The 16,192-nt window shown below is 46.0% G+C and overlaps 1 protein-coding gene across 6 annotated transcripts in view; it reads right to left on the minus strand.

The window, feature by feature from the left end:
* tafa5a (TAFA chemokine like family member 5a) overlaps window positions 1–16,192 on the minus strand; it is a 570,061-nt gene that overhangs the window by 411,913 nt on the left and 141,956 nt on the right. The window contains exon 1 of one of the 6 annotated variants that reach the window (XM_078419797.1): window positions 14,677–15,631. The exons of the other annotated variants lie outside the window; for them this stretch is intronic. Coding sequence (XP_078275923.1) covers window positions 14,677–14,767 — 91 coding nt within the window. The 5' untranslated portion in view covers window positions 14,768–15,631. Of the gene's footprint in view, window positions 1–14,676; window positions 15,632–16,192 lie in introns of those variants that run through there. 6 annotated transcript variants of the gene reach the window in all.

Below are 16,192 nucleotides of genomic sequence, written 5' to 3' on the forward strand. Positions count from 1 at the left end.
TTCTCCAGATGCTCTAGTTTAACCCAAATGCCAAAGACTCGGGTGGGAAGATGAACGGCAAAAAGTGTAAAAGGATAGGTAATGCGAGAAAACTAGGAGATACAAGAAAAGCAAGGAGTAAAGGAGTGGAACCAATGGGATTTTTCCCTTTGAGGCTGCATGGATTTAGTCAAGAGATACAGCGCGGAAACAGGCCCTTTAGCCCACAAAGTCCGCACCGACCCCAGCACACTAAACCTATCCCACACACACTGGGGACAATTTACACATACAAGTTTGTAGATTAATTTGCTTGGTATGTCTTTGGAGTGTGGAAGGAAATCGGAGAAAACCCACGCGGTCACGTGGAGTATGTAAAACTCCGCACAGACAGCACCAGTGGTCGGGATTGAACCCTGGTCTCCGGCACTGCAAGGCAGTAACGCTGCCGCTGCGCCACAATGCCTATCAAAATGACATCTGCTGCGTCATTATAACAGCTACAGACTCATTTCCAGCATAGACTTGTGTAATTTAGAACAATTGTCAGCTTCCAGAACATTGTGCCCGATAACCCTCTTACTATTTACTAAGGTGATTGCTAATGTTACACGCTATCCAATTGCCTATAGAGCCCAAAGAGATACTCAAATCTGTTATAGTCAGCCACAACATTACAGAATAGAATCACGGAATAACTGTGGCACACGAGGGCCACATTCTGCTCACTCAAAGCCATTTCCAACTGGAGCATCACATTCAATCCTGTTTCCCACTGTAACTCCATGCTCTGCTACTTATATTCTCTCCAGCATTTATCCAATCTCCTTTTGAAAGCCTGATTGACTTCATCTTTGCTTTCATTGGATTCCATTTCATAACTATTCAGTAAACACAATTTCCAGATTATAATTCTTTTATCCCCCTTCACCCAGTACCTTTTGTTTAATTTTTTTATCTGAATCCCTTAAAGTTATCCCATTAACTTGGGATAAGTTAGGCATCTGCCAAAGGGAACAATTTCAATGAGCTCTCTAAACCATCATCTTGTGCACTTCTATAAAATCTCCTTTAAAGGGTTTTTTTGCCCAAGGGGAACAAGGACGGTTTCGGTGGCACAGCGGTAGAATTGCTGCGCCGGAGACCCGAGTTCAATCCCGACTACAGGTGCTGTCTGTGGGTTTTATCAGAGATCTTCGGTTTCCTCCCACACTCCAAAGACTTGCAGGTTTGTAGGTTAATTTGCTTGGTATAAGTGTAAATTGTCCTTAGTGTGTAGGATATTGTTAATGTGCGGGGATCGCTGGTCAACGCGGGCTCGGTGGGCCGAAGGACCCATTTCCACACTGTATCTCTCAACTAAACTAAACTTCCAGCTTCTTTGATGTAACCTTACAGCTGAAATCTTTCAGCCCTGGAAACCCTGCACCCTCTCGAGGGCGTTAAGTTCCAGACACAATATTCCAATTATGTACTATCCAATATTTTACAGATTAAATATAATGTTCCCATTTTTGGACTCTACATGGTATTGCACTTTGGAGATGTTTTGCTTCCACTGTTCTTGACTTTTTATGAGTAAGGGTGTCAAGGTATATAGGGTAAAGGCAGGAGAATGGGGTTGAGAGGGAAAGATGGGTCAGTCATGATTGAATGGCAGAGTAGAATCGATGAGCTGAATGGCGAATTCTGTTCCTATGACTTATGAACTTACCCAGTCAACATACTATATGTCTTTCAAAGATTTTATGTAAGCACACAAAGATCTACATTTCCTACATTCACCTTCATACTGCACTAAAACATATCAGTTAACACTACATTAAATGTCATCTATCACTCACCTGCCTATCCTACAGTTTATCTACACCCTCCAGCAATTCACTATCATTCTGGGTTAGAGAATTCCAGATATTCATAATCTTCTGAGTAATGAAATGATTACCAATTTCAGTTCTAATTGGCCAAATTCTTTCTTGGCCTGCAGTGCCTAATTCTAGAATGAATGGCCAGTAGAGTTGCTGCCTTACAGCACCAGAGACCCAGGTTCAATCCTGACTATGGGCGCTGTCTGTACAGAGTTTGCATGTTCTCTCTGTGACTGCTTGGGTTCTCTCCAAATGCTTCCTCCCACATTCAAAAGACGTGCAGGTTTGTAGATTAATAGGCTTCTGTAAATTGTCCCGAGAGTGTAGGAAAGAACTAGTGTACAGGCTGCTGCGGACTCAGTGAGCCAAAGGGCCCATTTCCACGCTTTATCTCTAAGCTAAGGTACCATAATGCAAGGTTGGCTTATGTGTCAACCTTTGCATCTGATTGTAACTAGCACAAAATTACTGAACTGACTCTAAAGCCTCCTTTGCAGCACTTCTCCAAGCCTTTCTGTCAGTTGTCATGACATTCTTCAAGGCTGTTATTCAACAGTGCTATTTGCCATTTTTTTCCAGATATTTGCACATTAGAGAGATCAGAGGCGGAAAGAGGCAGGTTTGACTTGTTCCGAAAACGCAATGGGTTATCGTCACATACGAGCTCCTTGACAATCTCAATATCAGGGAGATCTTAATGAAAAGTTCTGTAACATAAAAATAGAAAATGCCTCTGTTTAAAGACTAAATTTAACAATAAAAACTGTTACCACCAATTGTTGCAAAGAAACCCCATCGCGTCATCCAAAGTGACTGAAATCCACAAAGTAATTAGAACCTTTCAAGAACATTTATTCTTGGACAGCTCTTTCCCTCCCATAACCAGTCACAGGGATTTTCTGAAACACAATTTTTTCCAATTTTTCTCCCACTTCCTTGGTTCAAGGTACTGATTCCATGCTTGGAGCAAAGTTAATGAGTGGTTGTCAGCCTCCTGAAGTAAGCATTGCTTATGGGTGAACCCAAGCATACTGTTGAGTGCTTGCTGAAGGCTTTACAATGGAGCCTGATTATGCCTTCACTTGATGTCCACTGATTCAGCTACCTTTCAGGCCCTTTGCTCGACAACTCATGACTTTCTTATTCAGAGTTATATATGAAATAGTTTTAAATATATTAATTAATGTGGCTTAAGGGGGCTCTGAGTAAATGCATTGGTTAACTTTAATCTTTAGGCATAGGTTTGGTTCACACAGGTTAAAATCCAATAAAAACCTGGATACTTGAGGTGCAAAGTGTTGGATCTACTAGGTTAATCCAGTAACACAATTCACTGTTTGCCAAGGGGAAATCTGTTTACTGCATTCCAACATGCTTCTTTCCATATTCTCCATGATTCCACACACCCCACATCAGATCACTGATACATGGATGACATTTTATATATTTTTTAAATCATTATCTTTCAATTTTTCTTTCCACCACTGCCTCTCAAAATGGTGGTATCGAGAGCTACAAAGGCACAAAATCACTACTAGCAACAATGGCAGGGGAAACCCTAATGCATTTCTATGACCTTCATCAGCCTATTAATTTAGCTGAGACAGAAATCCATTTGTTTTAAATGGAATAATGTCTCTATTAAAAACAGCAGAAAGATAAATGGCACAAAAAAACACCAAACATTCAATGACTGTTATTGCCAGCAGTAATCTTTAGTGTCAGATTTAAAGCAAAGGGTTGCAAACATCAACCATTTTCCAAGTGCACTGATGCCCACATTCTCCACCAGCATGGCATCAGGCATCAGGCATTAATTAATACACTGGCGCGCGCGCACACACACAGTAAGGTGAACTCACCCCAATGGGTTTTATTTCCAGATACAAATAAGAATACCTAGAATTACTTCCTCTCTGGGCCCCAGGGTTTATAAGGGGTAGGTCTGTAGGCTCATGTTAATTGGTCCAATAATCCTTAATTGGATTTAGCTGTGGCTCATTTGTCTGTGGCCGGGAGAGGGGTAGACCTCAAAGGGGCCATGTGGTCACATTATACATAACAAACAAATCTCCCAGCACCAGCACTACCCTCTACCTCCGTTTACCAAGCCAATATTGGATCCAGTTTGCATTCAAACCGCAGATCCCTTACAAATTAACCTTTTGGACCAGTCTTCTCTTACAGGATCGCCTCAAAAGCCTTACTAAAATCCATGCAAATCACGTCTCCTGCTCCACCTTCATCAATTTTCTTTATTACCTTCTCAACAAACTCGGATTTATAAAACATGATCTCTCTTGCACAAAACCATGCCATCTCCTCCAAATCAATCTTTGCCTTTCCAAGTGAACATAAATCCTGTCCCTCAGAATCTTCAGCGTACCACTGATTCAAGGTCTCTGGTTTCCAGGTTTGGTTCTACTTCCCGTGAAGAAAAAGGGGACAACATTATCTGCCCTCCAGTGTTTTGGTATCTCTCCCGTGGCTAACAAAGATGCAAAGATGCAGGCCACAACAATGTCATCTGTTGCTTCCGTCAGTCAGCAAGCTGGAGTAAAACTGGTCAGGCCCTGGGGATTTATGAGCCCTCATGTGCGCCAATGTCTCGAATGTTTCCTCCTTCCTGAGAGAGATGTGAGTTGGAATATCGGCACATCCTCCCTTAACTCTGAAGCCTTCACATCCTTCCCCCTGATGAATTCCAACAGATTATGTGGAGCCAGGGTCCGTCCCTTCATTGTATTCCAACCAGCTACAGGTCCACCACCAATTTTCCGGCACCATTGTTTCCAGACCCTTGCCAGATTATCCATTTTGCCGGACCAACAGGGGTCACAATATAAAAATACAACAATGAACCTCTGACCCACTAGTTATACCCCTACCATGTCTCTAAAACACAATGGACAACTAGAAACTTAAACAAAACAAATATTAAACGTAAATTAAATGTGCTTATCCTTAACACCAAGACTGTCACTTGGACCTTGCTTGGAACCAATATCTAGGGTTGATGTAAGCAAAATAAGCTAAGAATTGCACAAAACTGGGGGATCACCACCAACAATTGCAGATGAAAACAAGTAACTCATTCAAGATGGAGGGACATGGCCCGAAAGAGCACGCACCACACGCGACGCCATCTGTGGCCACCCATGGAATTTCAAGTACGCTCTCGGCATTTTGTCCGAATTAAAGGAGGTGCCGGACCATCAGTTGTTTGAAAATTGGTGGTTGACCTGTATTTTCGGGAGATCCTGCCTTCTATTGGTCAGAAGAAATTTACTTCCAGGTCATTGGCAAATTACATTGCCCCTTGGTTTTATCAAAACCATGACAGCAAATACAAATATAATCATTAAGATAGCACTTTTAGCAACTCGAGATATCTATAAGCTCTTTACAACCAAGTTAAGTGGAAACACTGTTGTAAGTGGAAACATTTCAGGGAAACTTAACCGCACAACAAGCTTCCACAAATGGAATTGACTAGATGATAGTGAGATAAATGTTGCCCCTAGTTACCAGAAAGGAATCTTTCTCAACTCCGAAAAAGAATCGTGGAATATTCTATATTCACCCACAGGGCAGAGGAGAGTTAAAGGTAAAAAATCTCAGCCAAATGCTGCACCAAGAAGACTCTTCAGCAACAAACTTCAGATGCGGGGTTTCACAACCAAGTTATGGATTCACAAGTTCACGAGTTATAGGAGTAGAATTAGGCCATTCGGCCCATTGAGTCTACTTCGCCATTCAATCAAGGCCGATCTCTGCCTCCTAATCCCATTTTCCTGCCTTCTCCCCATATCCCTTGACACCCATTCTAATCAAGAATTTGTCTACCTCTGTCTTAACTCTCGATTTTTTGAAAACTGGAATTGAAGGCAGTTTAAACAGCTGAAAGCTCTATCCAACAAGACTAACCTCATATAGTGTAGTATGAACATTCAATGATTAACATGCTTTGCAAAAAAAAAATCATATTTTATAAATACGATTAACAGGTTCGGAACTGGAGCATATTTGGATGATGGAGATGTGAGGTATAGAGAGCGTGGAGCAGGCTCCAATTAACAATAGCAAAAAGCCTCACACCGAGTTTCTTTGCCACATTATTGCTGACGTCTATGATCTGCCCAAGGGATTCTGGGATCACACTGCAGTTCAATGCCAGGCAAGACTACCACAAAACCTCAACAACTAAACTATTTATCAGTTGTTAGAACCGCTGGACTTTGAACCCACACACAATTAATAACATTTCACATAAGTGCAGATACAACTTACAAAAACCTGAACCATTTAGAACTGAAAAGGTCTGTGAAGCCAGTGGGGAGGAATACTGTTGCACATCATTGTTCTAAAAAGTCTCCTTTCTGTGTTAATTAAATTGGTAACTTAATTAGCACCCAAATCAATGCAGATGGCAGTACTAGTGAGTTTTTGGCAAAACCCTGTTTGGCCAAGCTTGCTTGTCGAGTGCAATGCCCCATTTTACACTAGTGCAGCAAATTTGCATTTGCTATGAATTTGCAGAACAATCAAAGCAACTGGTCAATTATAGTTCACAGCATACAAGAGAGAAAGGCATTTCCAGGCTCACTCACAGCTTAAGTTATAGAACTGATTCTTTTTCTTTCAAACCTGGCAGAATTAAATTTTCAGCTCATCACTTCAGACAGGAAACTCAGACTTGTTAAAGCGAATTAATTCCCCCTCATCCAAGGCAAAATAGAAAATGCTCAACGAATCATGCAGAATTGCAACACGTCAAAGGCCACAAACAAGAAGGGAAGGAAAATGGGGGAAATAAAGTCATTAACTTGATGATACTTGCAAACTGGCAGTTTTCCTAATTTACCAGTGTTACAGAGTCCTATCGGAGTGCCAGATTGGTAACTAGGAATGCGGAATTCCAGATTGGGAGACAATTTGTGCAAATAAAATTTGGGATTGCAAATTGGGAACATCAGATCAGCCAGGGATACACTGCTGTTGAAAATCTACTGAGATTGAAATGGAGGAAAATAATACTGCAAGTATTGTGGAGAAAACTAATCTCTTTCCAGTGGAGATGGTTATTTCAGAACAGTCACATGGATGCTGCAGAAATAACTCAGGAAGAGAGGGAAGTGAGGAAAAAAAGCTAAAAATAAATTATTCTGCTCAGAACCAAAAGTAAATAGCTCACATTTCTTTTAACTTGCTGCTCGGGGACATGGTTTGCTATTTATTTTGTGATTGCATCTAAAAGCTAACAGCCAAGCTTGATTTCAATTAGAAAATGCACATTGTTCATCCAGAACTTCCTGTGGAAAGGTCAACCGTCTTAATATTTATCTGATTTCATTCTTTTGAACATCTTTGAGCTGGTTATCAAGGTGCAAGGCCCTGAACCTGCACTGCCACAAGTCAATCCTTGGTTTAACTACTCTGCAATCATTTTTTATTGAAAATGATTTCCGGAACAAACTAAAATATGCTACAACTTTGTAAAATACCATTTGAATTGCACATATTCTAATTTAAATTCAGAATATATACAGATAGCATGTACTTCAGTCAGAGATATGTTTACTATTTTCTTCAGAGCACCACTTGCCTTCAGTATTCAATCTCTCTCTCACTGTAGATGCAGTTTAACAAAAATATCCAAATCCACAGTTACTCTTTTAATGTTAACTGCAGCTTAAATACTGAAACCATATTGCTGCAAATTTAAGGCCACTCATTTGAAAACAAGGGTTCAATAATTACGTTCTTTTTTTGCTAGCTTTGACAGGATCTGGCAAACAGAAGCGTGAAGTTACTAATCAGCAACCTCTGTAAATCACAGCTGAATGCTCTTTTTTTGTTATAAATACCAAAATGTAAAGAAAGTGATTGCAGACTGGGTCTGAGGATTAGCTATGCAAGCATTTGCATCGCAACTTTTTAAAGAAAATCCTGACTGTGAAAAACTTGCACTGCATGAATCCTATTCACCCTGCCTTCAAATATAAGATCTGCAACATAAAAGAGTGTACTTTAGCAGTTATTTCCCACTCACCCAAGAACAAAGGTGGATTGTTGCATGCGCAATTGTGTTCAGCTTAACAGTTTGATTCAGCACAGTGGTCTGGTGACAACGCAAAGAAAAATATGAGCAGAGAAGAAATAGAGAGGCATGAATGGAGGAGACGGGACATCCATTTAGGAAAAGAACTCACAAAGCATGTCACACGTTTTTCTCCCATTTTTTACATTTCAATATATAGACACAAAGTGCTGGAGTAACTCATTTGCTTAGACAGCATCTCTGGAGAAAAAGGATGGGTGATGTTTCGGGTCGGGACCCTTCTTCAGATTTCAATTTCAATCATTTCAATATTTTATTCTCCTCATTTCTCTATTGTTGAAAGGATACCTCTAGCACCACAGCATAAAAGAGATACCTCTACCACACATTTGCTCTCAACAAAATGAAAACTTTTAGTTGCGACGACGGTTTGTGTTCAATGCTTTTTTTCATTGCATTGTCCAACACCAACACATCAAGCCTGATGTTACTTGTCACATTAAACTCAAAGTCAGGACATTTCTGGCCAATTCATGCTTAATGATTCAATTTTTTTGGCTGTGTGCATTATATTATGTCACATTAAATCTTTGAAGCTAAATTTAAATCATTAACAAAGCAAGTCAGTCCTTCGATTGGTCATGTGCAGCTCTGATAGCATAAATTGGAATCTGCTTTCAGACCCCTGTAGCTACCCTTCCTGTAACTTGCCTTTAAGTCACAAATTAACCAGTTGAGAATCAGTGGTTTAACTGTAGTTTCTGGAGATTGTCCAAATGAGTGAATGAATTTACTTTTCTTATATAGTCAATAATTGCTGACACCAATGGTTCAATGCACCTTCTAACTACAAAGTGCAAGATTTAAAATGAAGGAAATGCATGATTTCCTTACCATGACAACGGTCTTTGCGATACAAAAATCCACACTGCCTCCCATTTTTCTCCTCATCCAGGAACATGTACAGCAGGGTCTCTCAGGGTCTCACGGGGTGCATCTAATAACAGTTACTAGGAGAGGGTCAATATGAAGCTCTTTGCTGGATATTATTAAAGCATTGCACATTTTTGGTTCTAATTGTATCAGGCATGATTTTAATTCCACCATTTTTGTTCATCTTGCTCTCAGCTCTTATCCTCTTTGAACGCTCAAGTCAGGCATTGCCAGAACCTCTGATAACATGAATGGGGCATATAAACACACTACATAAACCAGAACTGGTATTTTCAACCAGCCCTTTCAGAACAAAGATCACTGTTGCAACATTCTAATTCCAGGTAGACATTACACACCTAAAATACTTTTGAGAATTTTAATGGTTTAGAAGGAAATTGCCTTGTTATTTACCCCATTAATGAAGGAGGAAAATATCTTACATATTAATTTTAAACCAACTTGCTAGCTAATCAAGCCATCTTCACAGATTTAGGGAAATACAGCCCCTAGTTTCCCCTTCAGCACCCCTTCTAACAGTGGAACAATGGATTCCGACTGTCTCTTTGCATTACCGCTAAAACATATCACTTCACACATTATGTGAAATTTCATTACAATTTTTTCTGTTTTAACATATATTCTCCAGAGCTCCGTATCACCCACAAAAGTTGACCATATTTCTGAGTTCTCTTTATGCCATTTAAACCCAAGTCGCGCATATTTACTTTGAGCCCTGAGGAACACGACTGTTTTTCAAGAGAGAGTTATATTTAGCTCTTTGGGCTAAGGGAATCAAGGGATATGGGGAAAAAGCCGGAACGAGTGTAGTGATTTTGGATGATCAGCCATGATCACATTGAATGGCTGTGCTGGCTCGAAGGGCCGAATGGCCTATTCCTGCACCTATTTTCTATTTTTCTATGTATCCTCAATTTTCTGACTATTAGCAAACTTTTTCCGTGGCCGCCATCTCTTCTACTCGAGAGGGTTTAATCATTTTTTTCCAAATCTACATTTCAGCTTTTTATTTAAACATCACATTCATGATTGTCCTCGTAACAACAATCCTCTGAAGCCACAACCCCTGTCTCTGTGTGTACTGTTCATTTACATCACACTGAAAACCTTGCATTTAATTGTCCAAACACCACACTACAAAACTCCCTCGCTCGACTTTTCGCTCATCGACCAAGATCCTCTTTCAAATTCATCCACTTGAGCAGACTTTTCTTTTTGACAAATCTGTAGTTTGATAAAGAAACACATTCTAGGATTCAAAGCAACTTAAAAAATTAAAGAAACTTGCAGGAAACAGTCAAATTGTAACCATTTCAGAATATACTCTTTTGAAGTCCTGTTATGCTGAAAAAGATTATGAAATTGCCTTAATTATGCCAAAGAAATTCCTTTATTCCTTTAGAACAAATATGTGGCTTTAAGATGTGCATTTTCAGGGAAAGACTCGAGTCAATTTGTTCAGTAATACATATGAATGTTCCAAGTTGCTATTCAATAAGATAGACTGCACCTATAGTTGCTCCCATTTCCATAATTTAAATTCAGTCTCAAGTTTTAGTTCTGAGGGAAAATTAATATTGTTAAAATCAAACATTATACATTAGAAGCTGTTTATTAAATATTGTTTTTTTCAATAACCTTAGACCCGAGGTATGCCATACAATTTCCTAGAGAAACAATTTACAACAATCATGTTTAGAAAGAGTTTTGAATGTAATGAACTCAAGATATTGACTGGTCTGAAGAACGGTCTCGACCCAAAACATCACCCATTCCTTCTCTCCAGAGATGTTGCCTGTCCCATTGAGTTACTCCAGCTTTTTATGTCTATCTTTGGTTTAAACTAGCATCTGCAGTTCCTTCCTACACATATTCTGAAGTAATTCCACATTTACTTACTTGACAGTGGATGATCAGTGTTATCATTCATAGTTTAATGAGTATGATTGATTCATTCATGAAAATTACCGTGTTTCAAGAGCTAATACAATTTAAGCAGAATCCCTTATACATTTGAATTTAGGATTAGGATAACCAAAGTATTCTGCAAGAACTGAATATCCAGAATCAAGGCAGCTGAGACACAGATTTCATTCTACTTAATGGGGCAACTTAATTGAGATAGGAAAGCAAAGGTACTCGCTATTTAATTAAAGAATGCCTTGGCTGATAAATAGTACAAGATCAGTTGAGCATTAAAGTGCTTGAAGCATTATGAGAAGCAAATTAATTTACGTAAAGTACACCTAATTAAAAATAATGAAGAATATTTATAACAATAGGTTCAGAACTTGTGGATCAGATATGTCGAGAACACAATGCAATGTTATGAAGAGCTTGGTATTTTGGAAGAGCCCTTCTATAGGGGAGCCTTTTTGCCTGAAATGAGTAAGAGCTCTGAAACACAGAATCTGATGGAAGTAAAGATTCTCGTGAGCTATCACTTCCCCGTCAGGGACTACAGGCATGCATGCTTCGAGTCAGTTACATCAATACGCAGTAATTTACTGGGGGGAAAAATTAGAACCCAACTGTTAAATAACTATATATTCATAATGCAGCTACACAAAAGTGCAAGAAAATCAATTACTAGGTTTTAATAATGAAAAATGGACAGATACAAAATAAAATAAACCCCTCATTTTTTTGCAAGTAAAACTTAAATATCACTGATAAATTAAGGAAATTAAGGCACTTAGGGGATAAGTTCAATTAGGGGTTCGATGCTAAGTTATCTTCGGGGTTAGATCTCTATACTTCTGAGATATACCCAGGTATCCATTGCAGCTGAGTTTTTTAAATGTTTAATTTAACTTAATCTGCAACAGAAACCATTCATTCTTTGGGTACGTTCTGTAAAAATTAATTCTATTCATTGTAACTGACTCAATCACACCTATTTTTGCCAGGTGCTAGAGGACAAGTGAATGAATGCCAGTGGCTGGCTGCATCCTCCACAGCCGGATAAGCAGCCGAAACTCTTCCAGGTAGTTTTCTCCATCGTTTCTGTACTATCAAACACTATCTGCGACTCATCCCTTCACTCCCGACTAGTAGCGTGAAACGAGTTACGCCGTGCATACAGTCCATTCTCAAAGAGTAAGGTTTTGCCAATGTCGGGTGAATTAACTGATTTCACCACTTTACAATCAATGTGACTTGACAAATCCTCAATATAAAATCGTAAACTTTATGAAAATCCGAGCGAGATTTGCCCCAAAAACAAAAGTAATCTTTAAAAAAAAAGTTATCAGTGCGAATCGTTAAAATAATGAGCGTTCTGAATGGTCGCACAATCCGCCCAATAATGAAGGTTGTGCGGGACTTTATTCACTTTCAGAAAAGACCGTTCCATTCAGATGAAGTAAAGCTACCCGTTTTGTGAAGTGGCCTGGACCGTGCTTCAGACGGGCGCATTTCCCACGCTGGCGCGATTGGCTTGCTGTTACAGTTACAGTTTTAGCAAACTGACTGTTAGGGTTGATAAGCTTCCGCCAAGTGAACCATGCGAGTCTGGAGCGAAGGCAATGAGCCGGCGCTGGGGGGAGAGTGGAGCTGGGGGGAGAGTGGGGCTGGGGGGAGAGTGGAGCTGGGGGGAGAGTGGGGCTGGGGGGAGAGTGGAGCTGGGGGAGAGTGGAGCTGGGGGGAGAGTGGAGCTGGGATGTCCGGGGAATGTGCTGGGGGGAGAGTGGGGCTGGGGGGAGAGTGGAGCTGGGGGGAGAGTGGAGCTGGGGGGAGAGTGGGGCTGGGGGGAGAGTGGAGCTGGGGGAGAGTGGAGCTGGGGGGAGAGTGGAGCTGGGGGGAGAGTGGGGCTGGGGGGAGAGTGGGGCTGGGGGGAGAGTGGGGCTGGGGGGAGAGTGGGGCTGGGGGGAGAGTGGGGCTGGGGGAGAGTGGGGCTGGGGGGAGAGTGGAGCTGGGGGAGAGTGGAGCTGGGGGGAGAGTGGAGCTGGGATGTCCGGGGAATGTGCTGGGGGGAGAGTGGGGCTGGGGGGAGAGTGGAGCTGGGGGGAGAGTGGAGCTGGGGGGAGAGTGGGGCTGGGGGGAGAGTGGAGCTGGGGGAGAGTGGAGCTGGGGGGAGAGTGGAGCTGGGGGGAGAGTGGGGCTGGGGGGGAGAGTGGGGCTGGGGGGAGAGTGGGGCTGGGGGGAGAGTGGGGCTGGGGGGAGAGTGGGGCTGGGGGAGAGTGGGGCTGGGGGGAGAGTGGAGCTGGGGGAGAGTGGAGCTGGGGGGAGAGTGGAGCTGGGATGTCCGGGGAATGTGCTGGGGGGAGAGTGGGGCTGGGGGGAGAGTGGAGCTGGGGGGAGAGTGGAGCTGGGGGAGAGTGGGGCTGGGGGGGAGAGTGGGGCTGGGGGGAGAGTGGGGCTGGGGGGAGAGTGGGGCTGGGGGGAGAGTGGGGCTGGGGGGACAGTGGAGCTGGGATGTCCGGGGAATGTGCTGGGGGGAGAGTGGAGCTGGGGGGAGAGTGGAACTGAGGGGAGAGTGAGGCTGGGGGGAGAGTGGGGCTGGGGGGAGAGTGGGGCTGGGGGGAGAGTGGAGCTGGGGGGAGAGTGGTGCTGGGGGGAGAGTGGGGCTGGGGGAGAGTGGAGCTGGGGGAGAGTGGAGCTGGGGGGAGAGTGGAGCTGGGGGAGAGTGGGGCTGGGGGGAGAGTGGGGCTGGGGGGAGAGTGGGGCTGGGGGGAGAGTGGGGCTGGGGGGAGAGTGGGGCTGGGGGGACAGTGGAGCTGGGATGTCCGGGGAATGTGCTGGGGGGAGAGTGGAGCTGGGGGGAGAGTGGAACTGAGGGGAGAGTGAGGCTGGGGGGAGAGTGGGGCTGGGGGGAGAGTGGGGCTGGGGGGAGAGTGGAGCTGGGGGGAGAGTGGAACTGGGGGGAGAGTGGGGCTGGGGGGAGAGTGGGGCTGGGGGGAGAGTGGGGCTGGGGGAAGAGTGGAGCTGGGATGCCCGGGGCTTGTGGCGGGCCAGAGTGGGGCTGGGATGTTTTGGGGATTCCGCTGGGGCCAGTGGAAGTGAAATGCTCGGGGTTTGTACTGGGGCAGAGGGGGGTGGAATGCCTTAGGTTTGTGCCGGGTCTGGGAATAGGGTGAAGCTGGGATACCCGGGGTGTGCCGGGGCTAGGGGTATGGTGGGGCTGGGATGCCCGGGGCTAGGGGTATGGTGGGGCTGGGATGCCCGGGGTTGGGGGCCAGGGTGAAGCTGGCATGCCCGGGATGTGCCGGGGCTAGGGGTATGGTGGGGCTGGGATGCCCGGGGCTAGGGGTATGGTGGGGCTGGCATGCCCGCTGCAAGGAGCGGAGGAGCTACATCTCCCGTTGCATGTGCGGAGTCACAGCGCCCTCCACTGAAGCTCTCTCCTCTCCTCTCCTCTCCTCTCCTCTCCTCTCCTCTCCTCTCCTCTCCTCTCCTCTCCTCTCCTCTCCTCTCCTCTCCTCTCCTCCCTGCCCCTTGCCTTGCCATCCTACACATTCGTTGCAGGAGACCACCCCCTCTCTCTACACCGAGGTCACCTCAAGTTAATAATAAACCTCCCCGTCGGTCAAGCTCTTCTAGTCCAAGGCAGGCTGATCCAATCACTGTAACACTCCGGGAATAAAGGCGAGGGGGGCTGTAAAGCTGCAATCCCGGGTACCGGGAGGTAACGGTGGGGGTCTCTGTCTGATTTTGCCTGTAATGGGAGATTGTGTGTTCAAATATTCGGTGCAACCCACCGTCTCGCCGCATATCCGACTCTGTTTACATTGCAGTGCAATCCCAAGGCGGAAAACACTCAGAAACAGGAGGGTAGGGACACAGGGTCCGGGATAAGTAATTGAAACTGTTTACCTTCTTTCAAGAAGTGCGAATGGATAACGAAGAGAAGCACACAGCAGACCGCGGCTCCGGCCAAAGCCCACACGGCTTTCAGGAGCTGCATGGTGTTGACAGAGAGCGTTACTCCTCGCCAGAGGGGAGCATGTAGACAGCTCCAGCCGCCCCCTCCGGCCCACAAACGGTGCGATCCTTCACTGTAGATCCGCTCGATCCATGCGGGAGGCGCCTCTCCTCTAACCTCCTCTCCTCCTCTCCTCTCCTCTACCCTCCCTCTCCCCTCCTCTCCTCTCCTCTACCCTCCTCTCCTTTCCTCTCCTCTCCCCTCCTCTTCTCTCCTCTCTCCTCCTCTCCTCTCCTCTCCACTCTCTCCCGGTCCTCGATGCCTCCTCCCCTCCCCCTGACGGACCAGCCTCCGGACGTCCACTCACTCTCTCTCTCTCTCTCTCTCTCACTCACTCAGGCGGGACCCCCAAGCCCCTCTTCGCTCCTTCCCCCGCCCTCTCTCCGCAATGAAAAGCAGCTGCCGCTTGCTGGGTGAGGCGAGGGGAGGCGAGGGGGAGGGGAGGGGAGGGGGGGGACACTACACTCTCCCCACAGCGAGCAGGCAAGGCTGGCTGCCCGTCCCGTCCCGTCCCGTCCCGTCCCTTCACTTGGCCGGAGCCGGCCGGCGAGATGTCCCCCCGCTCGCTGCTCTGCACCACCTGCCACTTGGCCGCGGCTCTGCCCGACTCTGACTGCCTGCCCTGGGGCTGAGCGGGGAGCTCATGGTGTCTGAGGGGAAGGGGAGGGGGGTGGGGGGGGAGGGGGGTAAAAGGGGCGACTCTGCCCTCCGGAGCTTTGCTCTGTCCGCCGGCGAGAGGGGGGTTTAAGATAACTCCACGCCCGGCCCGGCAGCCGCCCCCTCAGTCGGGGAGACTCGGGCTGCCTGCTCGGGCTCAGACTCTGGATCCGACTGCCCCTCTCCCTCCCTCCCCTCTCCCCCTCTCCCCCTCTCCCCCTCCCCCCTCCCTCTCCCTCTCCCTCCCCTTCCCTGTCCCTCTCCTGTCCCTCTCCCTCTCCCTCTCCCTCTCTCCCTCCCTTCCCTGTCCCTCTCCCTCTCCCCCTCTCCTCCCTCTCCCCCTCTCTCTCCCCTCCCTCCCCTCTCCCCTCTCCCCCCTCTCCTCCCTCTCCTCTCCCCTCTCCCCTCTCTCCCTCTCCCTCCCCCTCTCCCCCTCTCTCTCTCCCCTCCCTCTCTCTCCCCCCTCTCTCTCCCTCTCTCCCTCCCTCTCTCTCTCTCCCCCCCTCCCTCTCTCTCCCCCCCCTCCCTCTCTCTCCCCCCCCTCCCTCTCTCTCCTCCCCCTCCCTCTTCTCTCCCCCCCTCCCTCTCTCTCCCCCCTCTCTCTCCCTCTCTCCCTCCCTCTCTCTCTCCCCCCCTCCCTCTCTCTCCGCCCCCCTCCCTCTCTCTCCCCCCCCTCTCTCTCCCTCTCCCTCTCTCCCTCCCCTTCCCTGTCCCTCTCCCTCTCCCCCTCTCCCTCCCTCTCCCCCTCTC

The sequence above is a fragment of the Rhinoraja longicauda genome, chromosome 23, assembly GCF_053455715.1.
Source record: "Rhinoraja longicauda isolate Sanriku21f chromosome 23, sRhiLon1.1, whole genome shotgun sequence".
In the NCBI taxonomy this organism is placed as follows: domain Eukaryota; kingdom Metazoa; phylum Chordata; class Chondrichthyes; order Rajiformes; family Arhynchobatidae; genus Rhinoraja; species Rhinoraja longicauda.